Raw genomic sequence first — 16,205 nt, forward strand, 5'->3', positions numbered from 1 at the left:
TCATAAATGGCTTTTTATTGTGGACTTCATTTGAATCGGGATCCAAACAAGGTTCCCATATTGTATTTGGTTGACATAATACATTCTTCTTTATTCTGTGTCTCTCCAGACTGAATGAAGAGTTCTCATCTTTTTGTTTTTAATTTTTCTTTTCTCTTCTTTTTTTAAAATCATCCTTGTTTTTTTATATTTATTTATTTTTGGCTGCGTTGGGTCTTGGTTGCGGCACACAGGATCTTTTGTTGCGGTATGTGGGCTCCTTGTAGCAGCAGGCCAGCTTCTCTCTAGTTGTAGCGCATGGGCTTCTTGTTCACTGTGGTGCCTTGGGCTCCAGGGCACGTGGGCTCTTCGTTATGGTGCACAGGTTTCTCTCTAGTTGTGGCATGTGGGCTTGTTTCTAGTTATGATACACAGAATTCTCTCTAGTTGTGTGGCACACGGGCTCCAGAGCGTGTGGGCTCTGTAGTTGTGGCACGCGGGCTTAGTTGCCCCGCGGCATGTGGGATCTTAGTTCCCCACCCAGGGATTGAACCCTTGTCCCCTGCATTGGAAGGCAGATTCTTAACCACTGGACCACCAGGGAAGTCCCGAGTTCTCATGTTTTTAGTCAGACTTAATGTTTTAAAATTGTTTTCTGGTTGTCCACAGCAGAAGGATTGGTTTGAATTACCTAGTCTACTGCTGTTGCCAGCCTCTATTACTTTATAATCATGTGTACGTATCAATTGCCATTGAAATAAATAGAGAGAAAAGTACAGGTGAACCTGAAATATGATATTGAAACTCATTACAGACAAGAACTTGAGTTAAATATAGAATCCTTCCATAAATTCACTAATCTGTTCATTTTTTTGTCAGTTACAAAAAAAAAAACTAACAGGCTAACAGAAAAGAGAAGGAAAGGAAACTGAGTTTAAATAGGAATTGATACTGTAGTTATTTACAACTTTAATTTTTTTACAATAATTAAGAAAGAAAACACTGAGTATGGAATGTAAGTACTGATTAAATACCCAATGTTTTTCCCTTTTTCAGAAAATAGAAGCACGAGTGTCAGCTGATGAGGACCTCAAACTTTCTGACCTTTTAAAATATTACTTAAGAGAATCTCAAGCTGCTAAGGTAACTTTTTTTTTTTAATGGACTGCTTTACAAAAAGCCATCATCTCCTTAGAGGTTGTTAGACTTAAGATTGCTAAAGATGACTTATCTCTTGATTTTAAATTATATATATATATATATATATATATTTTTTTTTTTTTTTTTTTTTTTGCGGGACACGGGCCTCTCACTGTTGTGGCCTCTCCCGTTGCGGAGCACAGGCTCAGCGGCCATGGCTCACAGGCCCAGCCGCTCCGCGGCATGTGGGATCTTCCCGGACCGGGGCACGAACCCACGTCCCCTGCATTGGCAGGCGGACTCTCAACCACTGCGCCACCAGGGAAACCCTATATTTTTAAGTATGAATTTTTTTTCTCCTTTTATAAATTGTAGGTCAGGGAACCCCACATAAAAGTTTCCTCTATAAACTCCTGATAGAATTTGTCTAGAATTTTTTTTTAATTGAATTTGGTATATTTAGTCAGGTGAAATACCTGCAAAGACAAAAGTAAAACCCACAAATAACAGTTGTACAGCTAAAGGATTCCTAATTTTGTCTATCTAAGTCCTCTACTGAGGGTGAGAGAGCCATAAAACAGGAGTATGTTTTATTTTAAGGCATCTCAAGTTCCCTTTTGGAAATCTATGTGCAAAACTAAAATTCTTACTAATCAAAAAAAAAAGTTTAACAAAAACATCTAAAAAGCACTGAAAACTTAGTGGCTCAGATACTCCAAATTCCGTGTTAATTTATGAATTGAGATGTTATACAGAAAATTCCCATCTAATCATTGGTGCTTTGAACACCCTTCTTATACTCCTTATCAAATTATAAATAACCTTCTTAACTTTGAGGACTTAAGTACTTACAGATAACACTGTCCATATCAAATTTATTTTAAATCAGATTGTATCTTGTGAACTATTTACAATGGATGGGCAGGGATAAAATAAACTGTTCAGTTTTGAAGACTTTATTATTTTATTATAATGTATAATTGTTAATAGATAACTTTTTAGAACATGGCCTTAAAGGAAAATCCAAATGTTTTAGTAACCACAGGAAAAAATTGAAATTTAATTGTGAGAAAACTACAATGAGGTATTATTACACACCTTAATTAGAATGACTAAAATGAAACATTCTGACAAAAATTACAGCAACTGAAGTTTTCACACACTGTTAGTGGGACTATGGTACAATACTTTGGAAAAGTTTGGCAGTTTCTTAAAAAGTTAAACATACATCTACCCCATAATCCAGTCATTTCAGTCCTGGTATGAAAACATATGTCCCCACAGGTGTTTGCAGCAGCTTTATTTGTAATAGCCGAAAACTGGCAAAAACCCAAGTGTCCACCAACAAGCAGGTGAATGGATAAACAGATACTGGTATATTAGTAAAATGGAATGCTACTCAGCAAATAAAAAGGAATAAGCTATGCATATGTGCCACAAAATGGATCACTCTCAAAATAATTTTGCTGAGTGAAAGAAGCCCAGCAATAAAGACCATAGCTTACATTAACGTTACTCTTGGTGTTGTACATTCTGTGGGTTTGGACAAATGTCTAAGTTTTTTTTTTTTTTTTTTTTGCGGTACATGGGCCTCTCACTGTTGTGGCCTTTCTGTTGTGGAGCACAGGCTCCGGACGCGCAGGCTCAGCAGCCATGGCTCATGGGCCTAGCTGCTCCACAGCATGTGGAATCTTCCCAGACCGGGGCACAAACCCATGTCCCCTGCATCGGCAGGCGGACTCTCAACCACTGCGCTACCAGGGAAGCCCCAGAATATATGTATATTTTTTTACATTTTTATTGGAATGTAATTGCTTTACAATGATGTGTTAGTTTCTGTTGTATAACAGACTGAATCAGCTATATGTATACATATATCCCCATATCCCCTGCCTCTTGAGCCTCCCTCCCACCCCCTAGGTGGTCACAAAGCACCGAGCTGATCTCCCTGTGCTATGCAGCTGCCTGCCACTGGTAATCTATTTTATATGTGTTAGTGTATATATGTAAGGGTTACTCTCTCACTTCGTCCCAGCTCCCATCTCCCATGTCCTGAAGTCGTTTTTCTATGTCTGCATCATTATTCGTGTCCTAGGTTCATCAGAACCATTTTTGTTTTTAGATTCCATATATATGTGTTAGCATACGGTATTTGTTATTCTCTTTCTGATTTACTTCACTCTGTGTGACAGACTTTAGGTCCATCCACCTCACTACAAATAACTCAATTTCGTTTCTTTTTATGGCTGAATAATATTCCATTGCCTATATGTGCCACATCTTCTTTATACCTTCATCTGTTGATGGATGCTTAGGTTGCTTCCATGTCCTGGCTGTTGTAAATAGAGCTGCAGTGAACACTGTGGTACATGACTCTTTTTGAATTATGGTTTTCTCAGGGTATATGCCCAGGAGTGGGATTGCTGGGTCATATGGTAGTTCTACTTTTAGTTTTTTAAGGAACCTCCATACTGCTCTCCATAGTGGCTGTATTAATTTACATTCCCACCAGCAGTGCAAGAGTGTTCTCTTTTCTCCACACCCTCTCCAGCATTTATTGTTTGTAGATTTTTTTGATGATGGCCATTCTGACCAGTATGAGGCTATACCTCACTGTGGTTTTGATTTGCATTTCTCTAATGATTAGTGATGTTGAGCATCCTTTCATGTGTTTGTTGGCAATCTGTATATCTTCTTTGGAGAAATGTCTGTTTAGGTCTTCTGCCCATTTTTGGATTGGGTTTTTTGTTTTTCTTTTGATATTGAGCTGCATGAGCTGCTTGTATATTTTGGAGATTAATCCTTTGTCACTTGCTTCGTTTGCAAATATTTTCTCGCATTCCAAGGGTTGCCTTTTCATCTTGTTTATGGTTTCCTTTGCTGTGCAAAAGCTTTTAAGTTTCATTAGATCCCATTTTTGTTTTTATTTCCATTTCTCTAAGAGGTGGGTCAGAAAGGATCTTGCCATGATTTATGTCATAGAGTGTTCTGCCTATATTTTCCTCTAAGAGTTTTATAGTGTCTGGCCTTACATTTAGGTCTTTAATCCATTTTGAGTTTATTTTTGTGTATGGTGTTAGGAAGTGTTCTAATTCCATTGTTTTACCTGTAGCTGTCCAGTTTTCCCAGCACCATTTATTGAAGAGGCTGTCTTTTCACCATTGTATATGTTCTTGCCTCCTTTGTCAAAGATAAGTGACCATATGTGAGTGGGTTTATCTCTGGGCTTTCTATCCTGTTCCATTGATCTATGGTTTCTGTTTTTGTGCCAGTACCATACTGTCTTGATTACTGTAGCTTTGTGGTATAGTCTGAAGTCAGGGAGCCTTATTCCTCCAGCTCTGTTTTTTTTTCTCAGGATTGCCTTGGCTATTCAGGGTCTTCTGTGGTTCCATACAAATTGTAAAATTTTTTGTTCTACTTCTGTGAAAAATGCCATTGGTAGTTTGATAGGGATTGCATTGAATCTGTAGATTGCTTTGGGTAATATAGTCATTTTCACGATGTTGATTCTTCCAATCCAAGAATGTGGTATATCTCTCCATCTGTTTGTATCGTCCTTGATTTCTTTAATCAGTGTCTTATAGTTTTCTGAGTACAAGTCTTTTGCCTCCTTAGGTAGGTTTATTCCTAGGTATTTTATTCTTTTTGTTGCAGTGGTAAATGGGAGTGTTTCCTTAATTTCTCTTTCAGATTTTTCATCATTAGTGTGTAGGAATGCAAGAGATTTCTGTACATTAATTTTGTATCCTGCTACTTTACGAAATTCATTGATTAGTTCTAGTGATTTTCTGGTAGCATCTTTAGGATTCTCTGTGTATAGTATCATGTCATCTGCAAACAGTGAGTTTTGCTTCTTCTTTTCCGATTTGTATTCCTTTTTCTTCTCTGATTGCCATGCCTAAAACTTCCAAAACTATGTTGAATAATAGAGGTGAGAGTGGGCTCCCTTGTCTTTTTTTTTTAAGTGAAATGTGATTTATTTCAGTGTTTTTTTGTGTGTTTTTTGTTTTGTTTTGTTTTTAAACGTGTTGGGTCTCATTTCTGTGCGAGGGCTTTCTCTAGTTGTGGCAAGCGGGGGACCACTCTTCATCACAGTGCATGGGCCTCTCACTATTGTGACCTCTCGTTGCGGAGCAAAGGGTCCAGACGCGCGGGCTCAGTAGTTGTGGCTCATGGGCCTAGTTGCTCCACGGCATGTGGGATTTTCCCAGACCAGGTCTCAAACCCATGTCCCCTGCATTGGCAGGCAGATTCTCAACCACTGCACCACCAGGGAAGCCCACTGTTGAGGATTTTTGCATCTATGTTCATCAGTGACATTGGCCTGTAGTTTTTTTGTGTGACATCTTTGGTTTTGGTATCAGGGTGATGGTGACCTTGTAGAATGAGTTTGGGAGTGTTCCTCCTTCTACTGTATTTTGAGAGAGTTAATCAGTTTCAGTTTCAGTGCTTGTGATTGGTCTGTTGATATTTTCTATTTCTTCCTGGTTCAGTCTTGGGAGCTTGTACTTTTATAAGAATTTGTCCATTTCTTCCAGGTTGTCTATTTTATTGGCATACAGTTGCTTGTAATAGTCTCTCATGATCCTTTGTATTTCTGCAGTGTCAGTTGGTACTTCTCCTTTTTCATTTCTGACTCTGTTGATTTGAGTCTTCCTTTTTTTCTTGATGAGTCTGGCTAATGGTTTATCAATTTTGTTTATATTCTCAAAGAACCAGCTTTTAGTTTTATTGATCTTTGGTATTTCCTTCATTTCTTTTTCATTTATTTCTTATCTAATCTTTATGAATTCTTTCCTTCTGCTAACTTTGGGGGTTTTTTGTTCTTCTTTTCTCTATTTGCTTTAAGTGTAAGTTTAGGTTGTTTATTTGAGGTTTTTCTTGTTTCTTGAGGTAAGATTGTATTGCTATAAATTTCTCTCTTAGAACTGCTTTTGCTGCATCCCATAGGTTTGGGGTCGTCATGTTTTCATTGTCATTTGTTTCTAGGTATTTTTTGATTTCCTGTTTGATTTCCTCAGTGATTTCTTGGTTATTTAGTAGCGTATTATTTAGCCTCCATGTGTTTTTATTTTTTACAGTTTTTCTCCTGTAATTGATATCTGGTCTCATAGTGTTGTGGTCAGAAAAGATACTTGATACAATTTCAATTTTCTTTTAGCTGTTTTTTCTTTCAATTTTCTTAAATTTACCGAGGCTTGATTTTACAGAATAATTTTACTGCCCCAGAAATCCTGTGTTCCATCTATTCACTTGCCTTCCTCCTAACCCCTGTTTTTTTTTTAATTGCCTTCATAGTTTTGCCTTTTCCAAAATGTCATATAGTTGGGTCTTTTCATATTGGCTTCTTCACTTAGTAATGTGCATTTAAGTTTCCTCTATGTGTTTTCATGGCTTGATAGCTCATTTCTCTTTAGCACTGAATAACATTCTGTTGCCTTGATATATCAAGTTTATTTATCCACTGACCTACTGAAGGACATCTTGGTTGCTTCTAAGTTTTGGCAGTTATCAGTACAGCTGCTGTAAACGTCCATGTGCAGGTTTTTGTGTGAACATAAGTTTTCAACTCCTTTGAGTAATAAATAACAAGGAGCGCAATCACTAGATCGTATGATAAGAGTATGTTTAGTTCTGTCAAACTGTCTTCCAAAGTGCCTATATCATTGCATTCTCACCAGCAAAGAATGAGAGTTCCTATTGCTTAACATCCTCACCAGCATTTGGTATTGTCAGAATTGTAGAGTTTGGCCATTCTTTTTTTTTTTTTTTTTTTTTTTTTCGGTACGCGGGCCTCTCACCGCTGTGGCCTCTCCCGTTGCGGAGCACAGGCGCAGTGGCCACGGCTCACGGGCCCAGCCGCTCCGCGGCACGTGGGATCTTCCCGGACCAGGGCACGAACCCGCGTCTCCTGCATCGGCAGGCGGACTCTCAACCACTGTGCCACCAGGGAAGCCCTCTTTTTTTTTTTTTAAATTTTATTTTATTTATTTATTTTTGGCTGCATTGGGTCTTCATTGCTGTGTGTGGGCTTTCTCTAGTTGTGGCAAGTGGGGGTACTCTTCATTGTGGTTCATGGCTTCTCATTGCAGTGGCTTCTCTTGTTGCGGAGCATGGGCTCCAGGACGGGCTTCAGTAGTTGTGGCACGTGGCCCCTAGAGCGCAGGCTCAGTAGTTGTGGTGCACGGACTTAGTTGCTCCGTGGCATGTGGGATCTTCCCGGACCAGGGCTCGAGCCCGTGTCCCCTGCATTGGCAGGCGGATTCTTACCACTGCACCACCAGGGAAGCCCGAGTTTGGCCATTCTAACAAGGTGTGTAGTGGTATGTCATTTTAATTTGCATTTCCGTGATGACATTTGATGTGAAGCATCTTTTCACAAGCTTATTGTATGCCACCTCTTTGTCTTCTTTGGTGAGGTGACTGTCTTGGGAAAAAAAGGTCTTTGGCCGATTCTTGGGTGGTTAAGTTTTAAGAGTTCTTTGTGTACTTTGGATAGCAGTGCTTTTTATCAAATATCTTGTAAAAAATTTTTCTTGGTCTGGTGGCTTGTCTTCTTGATACTGTCTTTTGCTGAGCAGACATTTTAAATTTTATTTTATTTTCTTTTAATTTTATTTATTTATTTATTTTTAGCTGCGTTGTGTCTTCGTTGCTGCATGCAGGGTTTCTCTAGTTGTGGCAAGCGGGGGCTACTCTTTGTTGCAGTGCACGGGCTTCTCATTGCGGTAGTGTCTCTTGTTGCAGAACAAGAGCTCTAGGTGCACGGGCTTCAGTAGTTGCAGCACACAGACTCAGTAGTTGCAGCACGCGGGCCCTAGAGTGCGCAGGCTTCAGTAGTGGCACATGGGCTCAGTAGTCATGACACGCGGGCTCTAGGACGCATGGGCTCAGTAGTTGTGGCTCACAGGCTGTAGAGCACAGGCTCAGTAGTTGTGGCACACAGGCTTAGTTGCTCTGCGGCATGTAGGATCTTCCCGGACCAGGTCTCGAACCCGTGTCTCCTGCCTTGGCAGGCGGGTTCCCAACCACTGTGCCACCAGGGAAGCCCAGGAATAACTCTTTTTAAAGAACATTCAAGAGTGGTATGTAAAAAACTATAAAGCTTCACTGAAAAATAAATGCCACCAGGGAAGTCCCAGAAATCTTTAATTTTAAGGAAGTCCAACTTACCAATTATTTCTTTCTTGGATCATTCCTTTGGTGTTGTATCTAAAATGTCACCACCAAGCCCAAGGTCATATGGATTTTCTCCTGTGTTTTGCATTTTACATTTAGGTCTATGATCCATTGAGTTAATTTTCATGAAGGGTGTAAGGGCTGTATATAAATTCGTTTCTTTGCGTGTGGATATCCAGGTTTCCCAGCACCATTTGTTGAAAAGATTATCTTTTCTCCATTGTATTGCTTTTGCTCCTCTGTCAAAAGATCAGTTGGCTCTTTTTGTGTGAGTCTAGTGCTAGTGTCTCTATTCTGTTGTATTGATCTATTTGTTTGTTCTTGACCAGTACCACACTGTCTAGATTACTGTAGCTTTATAGAAAGGTTTAAAGTAGGTAGTGTCAGTCCTCTGACTTTGTTCTTCTCCTTCACTGTTGTGTTATTCTGTGTCTTGCCTTTCCACACAAACTGTAGAATCAGTTGGTTGATGTCTACAAAATAACTTGCCAGGATTTTGATTGGGATTATGTTGAATCCATAGATCAATTTGGAAAGAACTGATTTTGACAATATTGAGTCTCCCTATCCGTGGACTATCCATGGATATCCATGGACTATCTCTCCATTTATTTAGTTCTTTGATTTCTTTTATCAGAGTTTTATAGTTTTCCTCAAAAGTTGTACATGATTTGTTAGATTAATACCTAAGTATTTCATTCTCTGGAGTGCTAATTAATGTAAATCGTATTGTGTTTTTAATTTCCAATTTCACTTGTTCATTGCTGGTATAGAAGAAAGCAATCTACTGTTGTATACTGATGTTGTCTCGTAAAACTTTATTATACTCATTTATTAATTCCAGGAGTTTTTTTATATATAAACAATCTTGTTATCTGTCATCTGTAAACAAAAGATAGTTTTGTTTCTTCCTTTCCAATCTGTATACTTTTTTTTTTTTTTTTCTTATTGTATTAGCTAGGACCTACAGTACAATATTGAGAAAGAGTGGTGAGATGGGACATCCGTGTGTTGTTCCTTATATTAGTGGGAAAGCTTTTAGTTTTTCACTATTAAGTATGATGTTAGCTGTAGGTTTTTTGTAGATGTTCTTTATCAAGTTGAGGGCGTTACTTCTATTCCTATGTTGCTGACAAAACAGTCAATTGATTTTTGACAGAGTGCTAAGACTATATAGTGAGGAAAATAATAGACTTTCAACAGAAGGTACTGGGACAACTGAATGGTCATGTGAAAAAGAGTAAAGTTGGACCTTCCTCACATCATGGATAGAAAATTTACTCAAAATGATTCAAAGATCTAAATGTAAGAGCTAAAACTATAACATTTTTAGAAGAAAACATAAACATAAATCTTCTTGATTTCCTTAATTAGGCATTGATTTCTTAGATATAACCAGAAGCACACCAACCAAATAAAAATAATAAATTGGACTTTATTAAAATTTTAAAAACTTTTGTTTAAAGTTTTTTGTATCAAAAACACTATCGAGAAAAATGAAAAAACCCACAGACTAGGAGAAAATATCGGGTTGACCAGAAAGTTCATTCTGGCTTTTGCATAAGATGTTAGGAACAAACTTTCTGACCAACCCAATATTTGGAAATCATGTAAGTCCCTAATAAGCGACTGGTATTCAAAATATATAAAGGACTCTTATAACAGTAAAAAGACAGAGTCCAATTAAAAAGTGGGCAAAAGTCAAAGGAGATATACAAATGGCCAATAAATACATAAAAAGATGCTCAACATCTTTAGCCCTCAGGGAAATGCACATTAAAACCACAGTGCTATATCACTTTACACCTACTAGGCGGCTGTAATAAAAAAGACATAACAGTATTGACAAGGATCTGGAGAAATTGGACCCCTCATATAGTTTTGGTGGGAAAATGTAAAATGGTGCAGTCACTTTGGATATAGTCTGGCAATTTCTCAAAAGATTCAACATAGCGTTACAATGTGACCCAGTAATTCCACTCCTAAGTAATGAGATATGAGAGAGAAATGAAACGTGAAAACATGTCCACACAAAAACTTGTACACACATGTTCATAACAGCATTATTATGAAATAGCCAAAAAGTGGAAACAAACCAAATGTCTGTCAGCTGACGAATGGATAAATCAATGTGGTATGTCCATACAATGAAATAGGATTTAGCAATAAAAGGAATGAAGTACTGATTCATGCTATAAAATGGATGAACTTGAAACTTTATGCTAAGTGAAAAAGCCAGACATGGGAATTCCTTGGCGATCCGGTGTTTAGGACTCTACACTTTCACTGATAACAGCCCAGGTTCAATCCCTGGTCAGGGAACTAAGATCCCGCAAGCTGCAGCACAGCCAAAAAGGAAAAAAGAAAACAACAACCAGATACAAAAGGCCACATATTATATGATTCCTTTTTTAAATATTTATTTATTTGGTTGCGAAGGGTCTTAGTTGTGGCAGGCGGGCTCCTTAGTTGTGGCATGCGAACTCTTAGTTGTGGCATGCACATGGGATCTAGTTCCCTGACCAGGGATCGAACCCAGGCCCCCTGCATTGGGAGCGTGGAGCCTTATCCACTGCGCCACCAGGGAAGTCCCTGATTCCTTTTTTAATGAAATGTCCAAAATAAGCAAATCTATAGAGACAGAAAGCAGATTCATGGTTGTCCATGGCTGGAGGTGGGGGGTGTGGAAGGAAATGGAGAGTGACTGCTAAAGGACCTGGTTTCTTTTTGGGTGACGAAAATGTTCTAAGATTGAGGCTAGTGCTGGTTACATAACTCTGTGAGCATACTACAAGCCATTGAATCGTGCACTTATATGAGTGAGTTAGGGACTCCCCTGGTGGTACAGTGGTTAAGACTCTGAGCTCCCAATGCAGGGGGCCCAGGTTCAATCCCTGGTCAGGGAACTAGATCCCACATGCATGCCACAACTAAGAGTTCACATGCCACAACTAAGGAGCTGGTGAGCCGCAACTAAGGAGCCCGCCTGCTGCAACTAAGATCTGGCACAACCAAATAAATAAATTTTAAAAATAAATAAATGAGTGAGTTATGTGGTGATTTGAATTATATCTCAATAAAGCTGTTACCAAAATAATTTAGAAGAATGACATGGCATTCACTGTGTGTTAGCTCTGGTGATGGGGGTGGCGGTGGCTGCGGGCAGCTACTAGAAACATGCAACATACATTACCATGAAGCATTCTGTTTTATAGGATCTCCTGTATCGAAGATCTAGGTCACTAGTGGATTATGAAAATGCTAATAAAGCACTGGATAAAGCAAGAGCAAAAAATAAAGATGTTCTGCAGGCTGAAACGTCCCAACAGTTATGTTGTCAGAAATTTGAAAAAATATCTGAATCTGCAAAACAAGGTACTCTTATATTAACCTTTAATCATAACGTATGTTTTAGACTATCATAAATAGTTAATCCTAATTTGTTTTGTTCACAGAGCTTATAGATTTTAAGACAAGAAGAGTTGCTGCATTCAGAAAAAATTTAGTGGAACTGGCAGAGTTAGAACTGAAGCATGCAAAGGTAGTATCATATTAAAGATTTAATAATTTAAGTGACTTATAATTTAGAAATGAGTCAGTTATGAAACTTTATACTAATTTTAAAAATAGAGAATCTTAGGATTGAGAGGGATTTTAAAGGTTATCTAACTTAAACAAGAAAAATATCTATAATGTCTCTAACGGTCAGCTTTGCAAGACTCTAGTACCTAATATGGAAAAACAGTATCATTTTTTGACTAGTTGTTAAAAAAAAAATCTTACATCACTTAAAATTTTATTTAACATTTGCCATCTTCAAAGGGACTGAAAATTTTAAATGTATTCAAAATTCCCCAAACTATAAACATTAAAGAAATTTTAAAAAACTTTTACATGGTATTTCATGATAAATTTATACCATTTATAAGTCTAAAGTTATTAAAGCTTAAAACTACACTGAAAAAAAAAAAAACTACACTGAGATTTTTTGTATACTCTAATGAGCACGAATTTACTTCTGTGTAACTTTGACATAAGTTTAATTCCTCTTTCACAGTTTACCCTTCAGATATTTAAATCCTTCATATTCTCGATATATCTTCTCTTCTCCATGCCAGACATCCTTTGGCTAAATATTTTTCATCCCATACACCTCAACAAGATTTTTATTGTATTATTGCCCTACTGTCATTGCTCTTTTAAAACATTATACCTGAAAATGGAAACACATTTACATACATAGAATGATTATTGTTCACATTTCTTCTTACAGCATGTTTTATTCTATTTTTTTTTAACTAATTTATTTTTTATTGAAGTATAGTTGATTTACAATGTGTTGGTTTCAGTGTACAGCAAAGTGATTCAGTTATACATATATATGTATATATTCTTTTTCAGATTCTTTTCCCATACAGGTTATTACAGAATATTGAGTATAGTTCCCTGTGCTATACAGTAGGTCCTTGTTGTTTATCTGTTTTATATATAGTAGTGAGTATGTTACTCCCAAATTCCTAATTTATCCCTTCCCTCCAAGCATGTTTTATATATATAAGATATGGGTTTTTTTAACTGCCATATTGCACCAGCTTGATTTGGCTATAATCACACTTATTTTCTCTCTTTCTAAGTCACTTCTTGAACCTCCGCCCTGTGGTTGTGTGTTTAATTTTTTTAGTAATTATTTTTGTGGTAACACATAACAAAATTTACCATCTTAACCATTTTTAAGTGTACAGTTAAGTAGTATTAAGTATATTCGTGTTGTTGTACAGTGGCTCTCTAGAACTTTTTCATTTATTGAGCACTTATTTATAAAATGTAATTGCAGGCCACGTTTATGTCTTTAAATTTAAGCTTGCTCGTCTTAGCCCAGCGCATTGAGATCTTTTGGAAACTTGGGTTTGATCATATAGTATTTGACTATTATACTAGTTTATCCTGTCAAGTGATGGACATTTGTAATTTGTATGAACTCCCTTTTTTGTCTTCATCTAAGTTTTGATTTAAAAGGTTGATCAGGATTAAAGGAATCAATATTTGTTAACCTACCTTTTGAAAGTAAGTGGCACCAAAAAAAGTTTAGTTCCTTTCTTTCTATACTAATTGATATTAACTTATTAATTAATATTCTTTGGTTATATTTATTTGGATAGTTACAAATTCTTTTATACTATTAACCATTATTTTTCCCATTTTATCTGTGAAGGACATAAGGAGTATCAAGTTACTCATTAAAATCAAGATATACATTGTCTGATTTGCTGGGCTAATAACCCTGTCAGAAGAAAATGCGTGGACCTCCCTGGTGGTCCAATGGTTAAGACTCTGCATTTCCCCTTCAGGGGGCGTGGGTTCGATCCCTGATCGGGGAACTAAGATCCCGCATGCCATGCAGTGTGGCCCAAAAAAAAGGAAAAAAATGAAAATGTTTTGATAAGCCTGGCATAATTTATTCTTATTGAGCCTGTGTTGTTTTCCAGTGCTCACTGTTTTTGTTCTTTTTAAAGAGGTTATAAACTATCAAGGATTTTGTTATAGATTAAGGAGGGGTTGACAAACTACAACCTATTTTGTACAGCCTGTGAGCCAGGAATGGCATTCATATTTTTAAATGATTATAAAAAGATCAAAAGAATAATATTTCATGACATGTGATAATTGTATGAAACTCAAATTTAACCTATTAAGGTTTATTGGAATACAGCCAAGCATATTTGCTTAAGTTTATTCACTTATGCTTTGTCTATGATTGCTTTCATGCTACTACAGCAAAGTTGAGTAGTTGAAACAGAGACCAAATGTCTCTCAAAGTCTAAAATGTTTACTGTTTAATAACCCTTTACAAAAAACGTTTGCTGACCCTGCTTTAGATTGATGTCAGCCTCTGGTTTCCAGATTCTGTACTTTTTCAAATTCTTCCTGAAATGTGTTCTCTGTGTTCAAATTTCTGATAGCTCTTCTAGTCCAGTGGTTCTTAACTGGTGGTGATTTTGCCCCCCAGGAGACATTTAGCAATTTCTGGAGACATTTGTGGTTGTTGCATCTGGGGGTGGGGGGGTCACTGCTGGTGTGTAGTGGGTAGAGGCCAGGAGTGCTGCTCAACATCCTACGATACACGGACAGCCCCCACGAGGAAGGATTGCACAGCCCAAATGTCGGGAGTGCTGAGGTTGGGCAACTCTACTCTGTTGTCTGAGATTTCTTAATGACTTTGTAAATCTGAACAAGTCACATTTTGGTCCCAGGATCCACATAAATTATTCCAAAAAGAGTAGATAATAGTTAAATGTACAGCAAGATGGTTTGAAACTACTTTGGATTTTATTTATTGTAACTGGTATATATGTCTTTGCCACATAATTGAAATCTAGTTAACCTAGGTAGTTAGGTCACTTTTGTGTCCTTGAAAATAGGCTCAAAAAAAAAGAAAATAGGCTCAGATTCTTTATTAAGGAAGTAAAAAATGTGTGATAAGGGCAGTTTAAAAAAAAAGTGATGAGCCGACTGTGAGGGTGTGATGTGAGTCCCTGTGTACCCCGTTGTAGTTGCAGAGTTAGGTCCACCTTTGACAGGGCAGTTTGGCAAGTGTCAGCCTGCAGAATGTGCATCCTGTGACTCAGTGGTCCCACTTGAGGAATATACCTGTGAGAAGTATATCTAAGAAGGTAATTTCATAACTATAGACAGGCTCAAAGTCATTTGTCACAGTTCTGTTCTTATACTGGCCAAAAATTGACAGTAACTTGAACACCTAAAAATGTTTGATGTTTATTTGTCACTTAATTTTAGATTTTCAGGAACATTGCAAGGAAAGTACAAAGAATTCCTGGATACTCTTAACCCAGATTCCCCAAATGTGCATATTATCGCATCTGTTTTGTCCTTTTCCCTCCCTTCCTCCCCGTTTCTCTTTACACACACACACACACTCATACTCTCACACACACCCCTATACACACCTGTTTTTGTCTTAAACCATATGAATAAGCTGCAGATATGATGCTGCTTCCCTCTTATACATTTAAGTGTGAATTTCCTAAACTCAAGTAATTAAATACTCAGTACAGTTATAAAGTTGAGGAAATTTATATCAACATAATTCTGTTATCTAATCCAGAGGCCTTTATTCACATTTCCCCAGTTGTCCCAATAATGTCCTAATGGCAAAAGGAAATTCAAGAGAATGTGTTGCATTCAGTGCACGTGTCTTCTTAGACTTCTGTAATCTGGAAAAGTTGCTGAATCTTTGTATTTCATAACGTTGGACACTGTTAAAGCACAGGCCTATAGAATGCCCCTCACTTTGGGTTTGTCTAATTAGTGGATTTAGGTTGTGCACTTTGGACGGGAATTCCATCCAGAAGTGATGTCAGATCTTCTTGGTGCATCACACAGGAGGAGGCACATGCTATTGATCAGTTGCCTTACTGGCAATGTACAACTTTGATCATTTGCTTAAAGTGATGTCTGCAGGCTTCACAGTGGCAGTTGATATTTTATACTTTAGATTAAGAAGTATTCTTTGGGGAGGTACCCGAGACTGTTAAATACCCCATCACTTAACCAGCACCGACCAATAAAACTTTGTGCCATGGTGGGAATATTCTGTAATCAGCACTGTCCAGTGTGGTTGGCACTAGTCATGTGTGGCTATTGAAGACTTGAAATGTGAGTAATGCAACTGAGGAACTAAGTTTTTATTTAATTTTAATTAACAGAAATTTTAATTATGCAGCTGCACATAGCTTATGGCTACAGTATTGGCATTTTAGTCCCATACTGCTTTTGGCGTCCATTCATGATTTTTGCTTGAGTCAATTATGATGATGATGATCGCCAAATGGTCATTTTCTAATTCCATCATTCTTTTATACATTTTAGTTGACTTTCTACTCTAA

General features: G+C 37.5%; 1 protein-coding gene across 3 annotated transcripts in view; it reads left to right on the plus strand.

The window, feature by feature from the left end:
- The window catches only part of SNX6 (sorting nexin 6), a 55,809-nt gene that overhangs the window by 37,403 nt on the left and 2,201 nt on the right, over positions 1–16,205 (plus strand). Inside the window, exons 11-15 of one of the 3 annotated variants that reach the window (XM_067028585.1) lie at positions 1,036–1,122; positions 11,517–11,676; positions 11,757–11,842; positions 12,703–12,759; positions 13,304–13,365. In XM_067028585.1, coding sequence (XP_066884686.1) covers positions 1,036–1,122; positions 11,517–11,676; positions 11,757–11,842; positions 12,703–12,759; positions 13,304–13,309 — 396 coding nt within the window. In that variant the 3' untranslated portion in view covers positions 13,310–13,365. Of the gene's footprint in view, positions 1–1,035; positions 1,123–11,516; positions 11,677–11,756; positions 11,843–12,702; positions 12,760–13,303; positions 13,366–16,205 lie in introns of those variants that run through there. The other 2 variants (XM_059056531.2, XM_059056529.2) reach the window with 2 other exon arrangements.

The sequence above is a fragment of the Kogia breviceps genome, chromosome 3 (assembly GCF_026419965.1).
Source record: "Kogia breviceps isolate mKogBre1 chromosome 3, mKogBre1 haplotype 1, whole genome shotgun sequence".
In the NCBI taxonomy this organism is placed as follows: Eukaryota; Metazoa; Chordata; class Mammalia; order Artiodactyla; family Physeteridae; genus Kogia; species Kogia breviceps.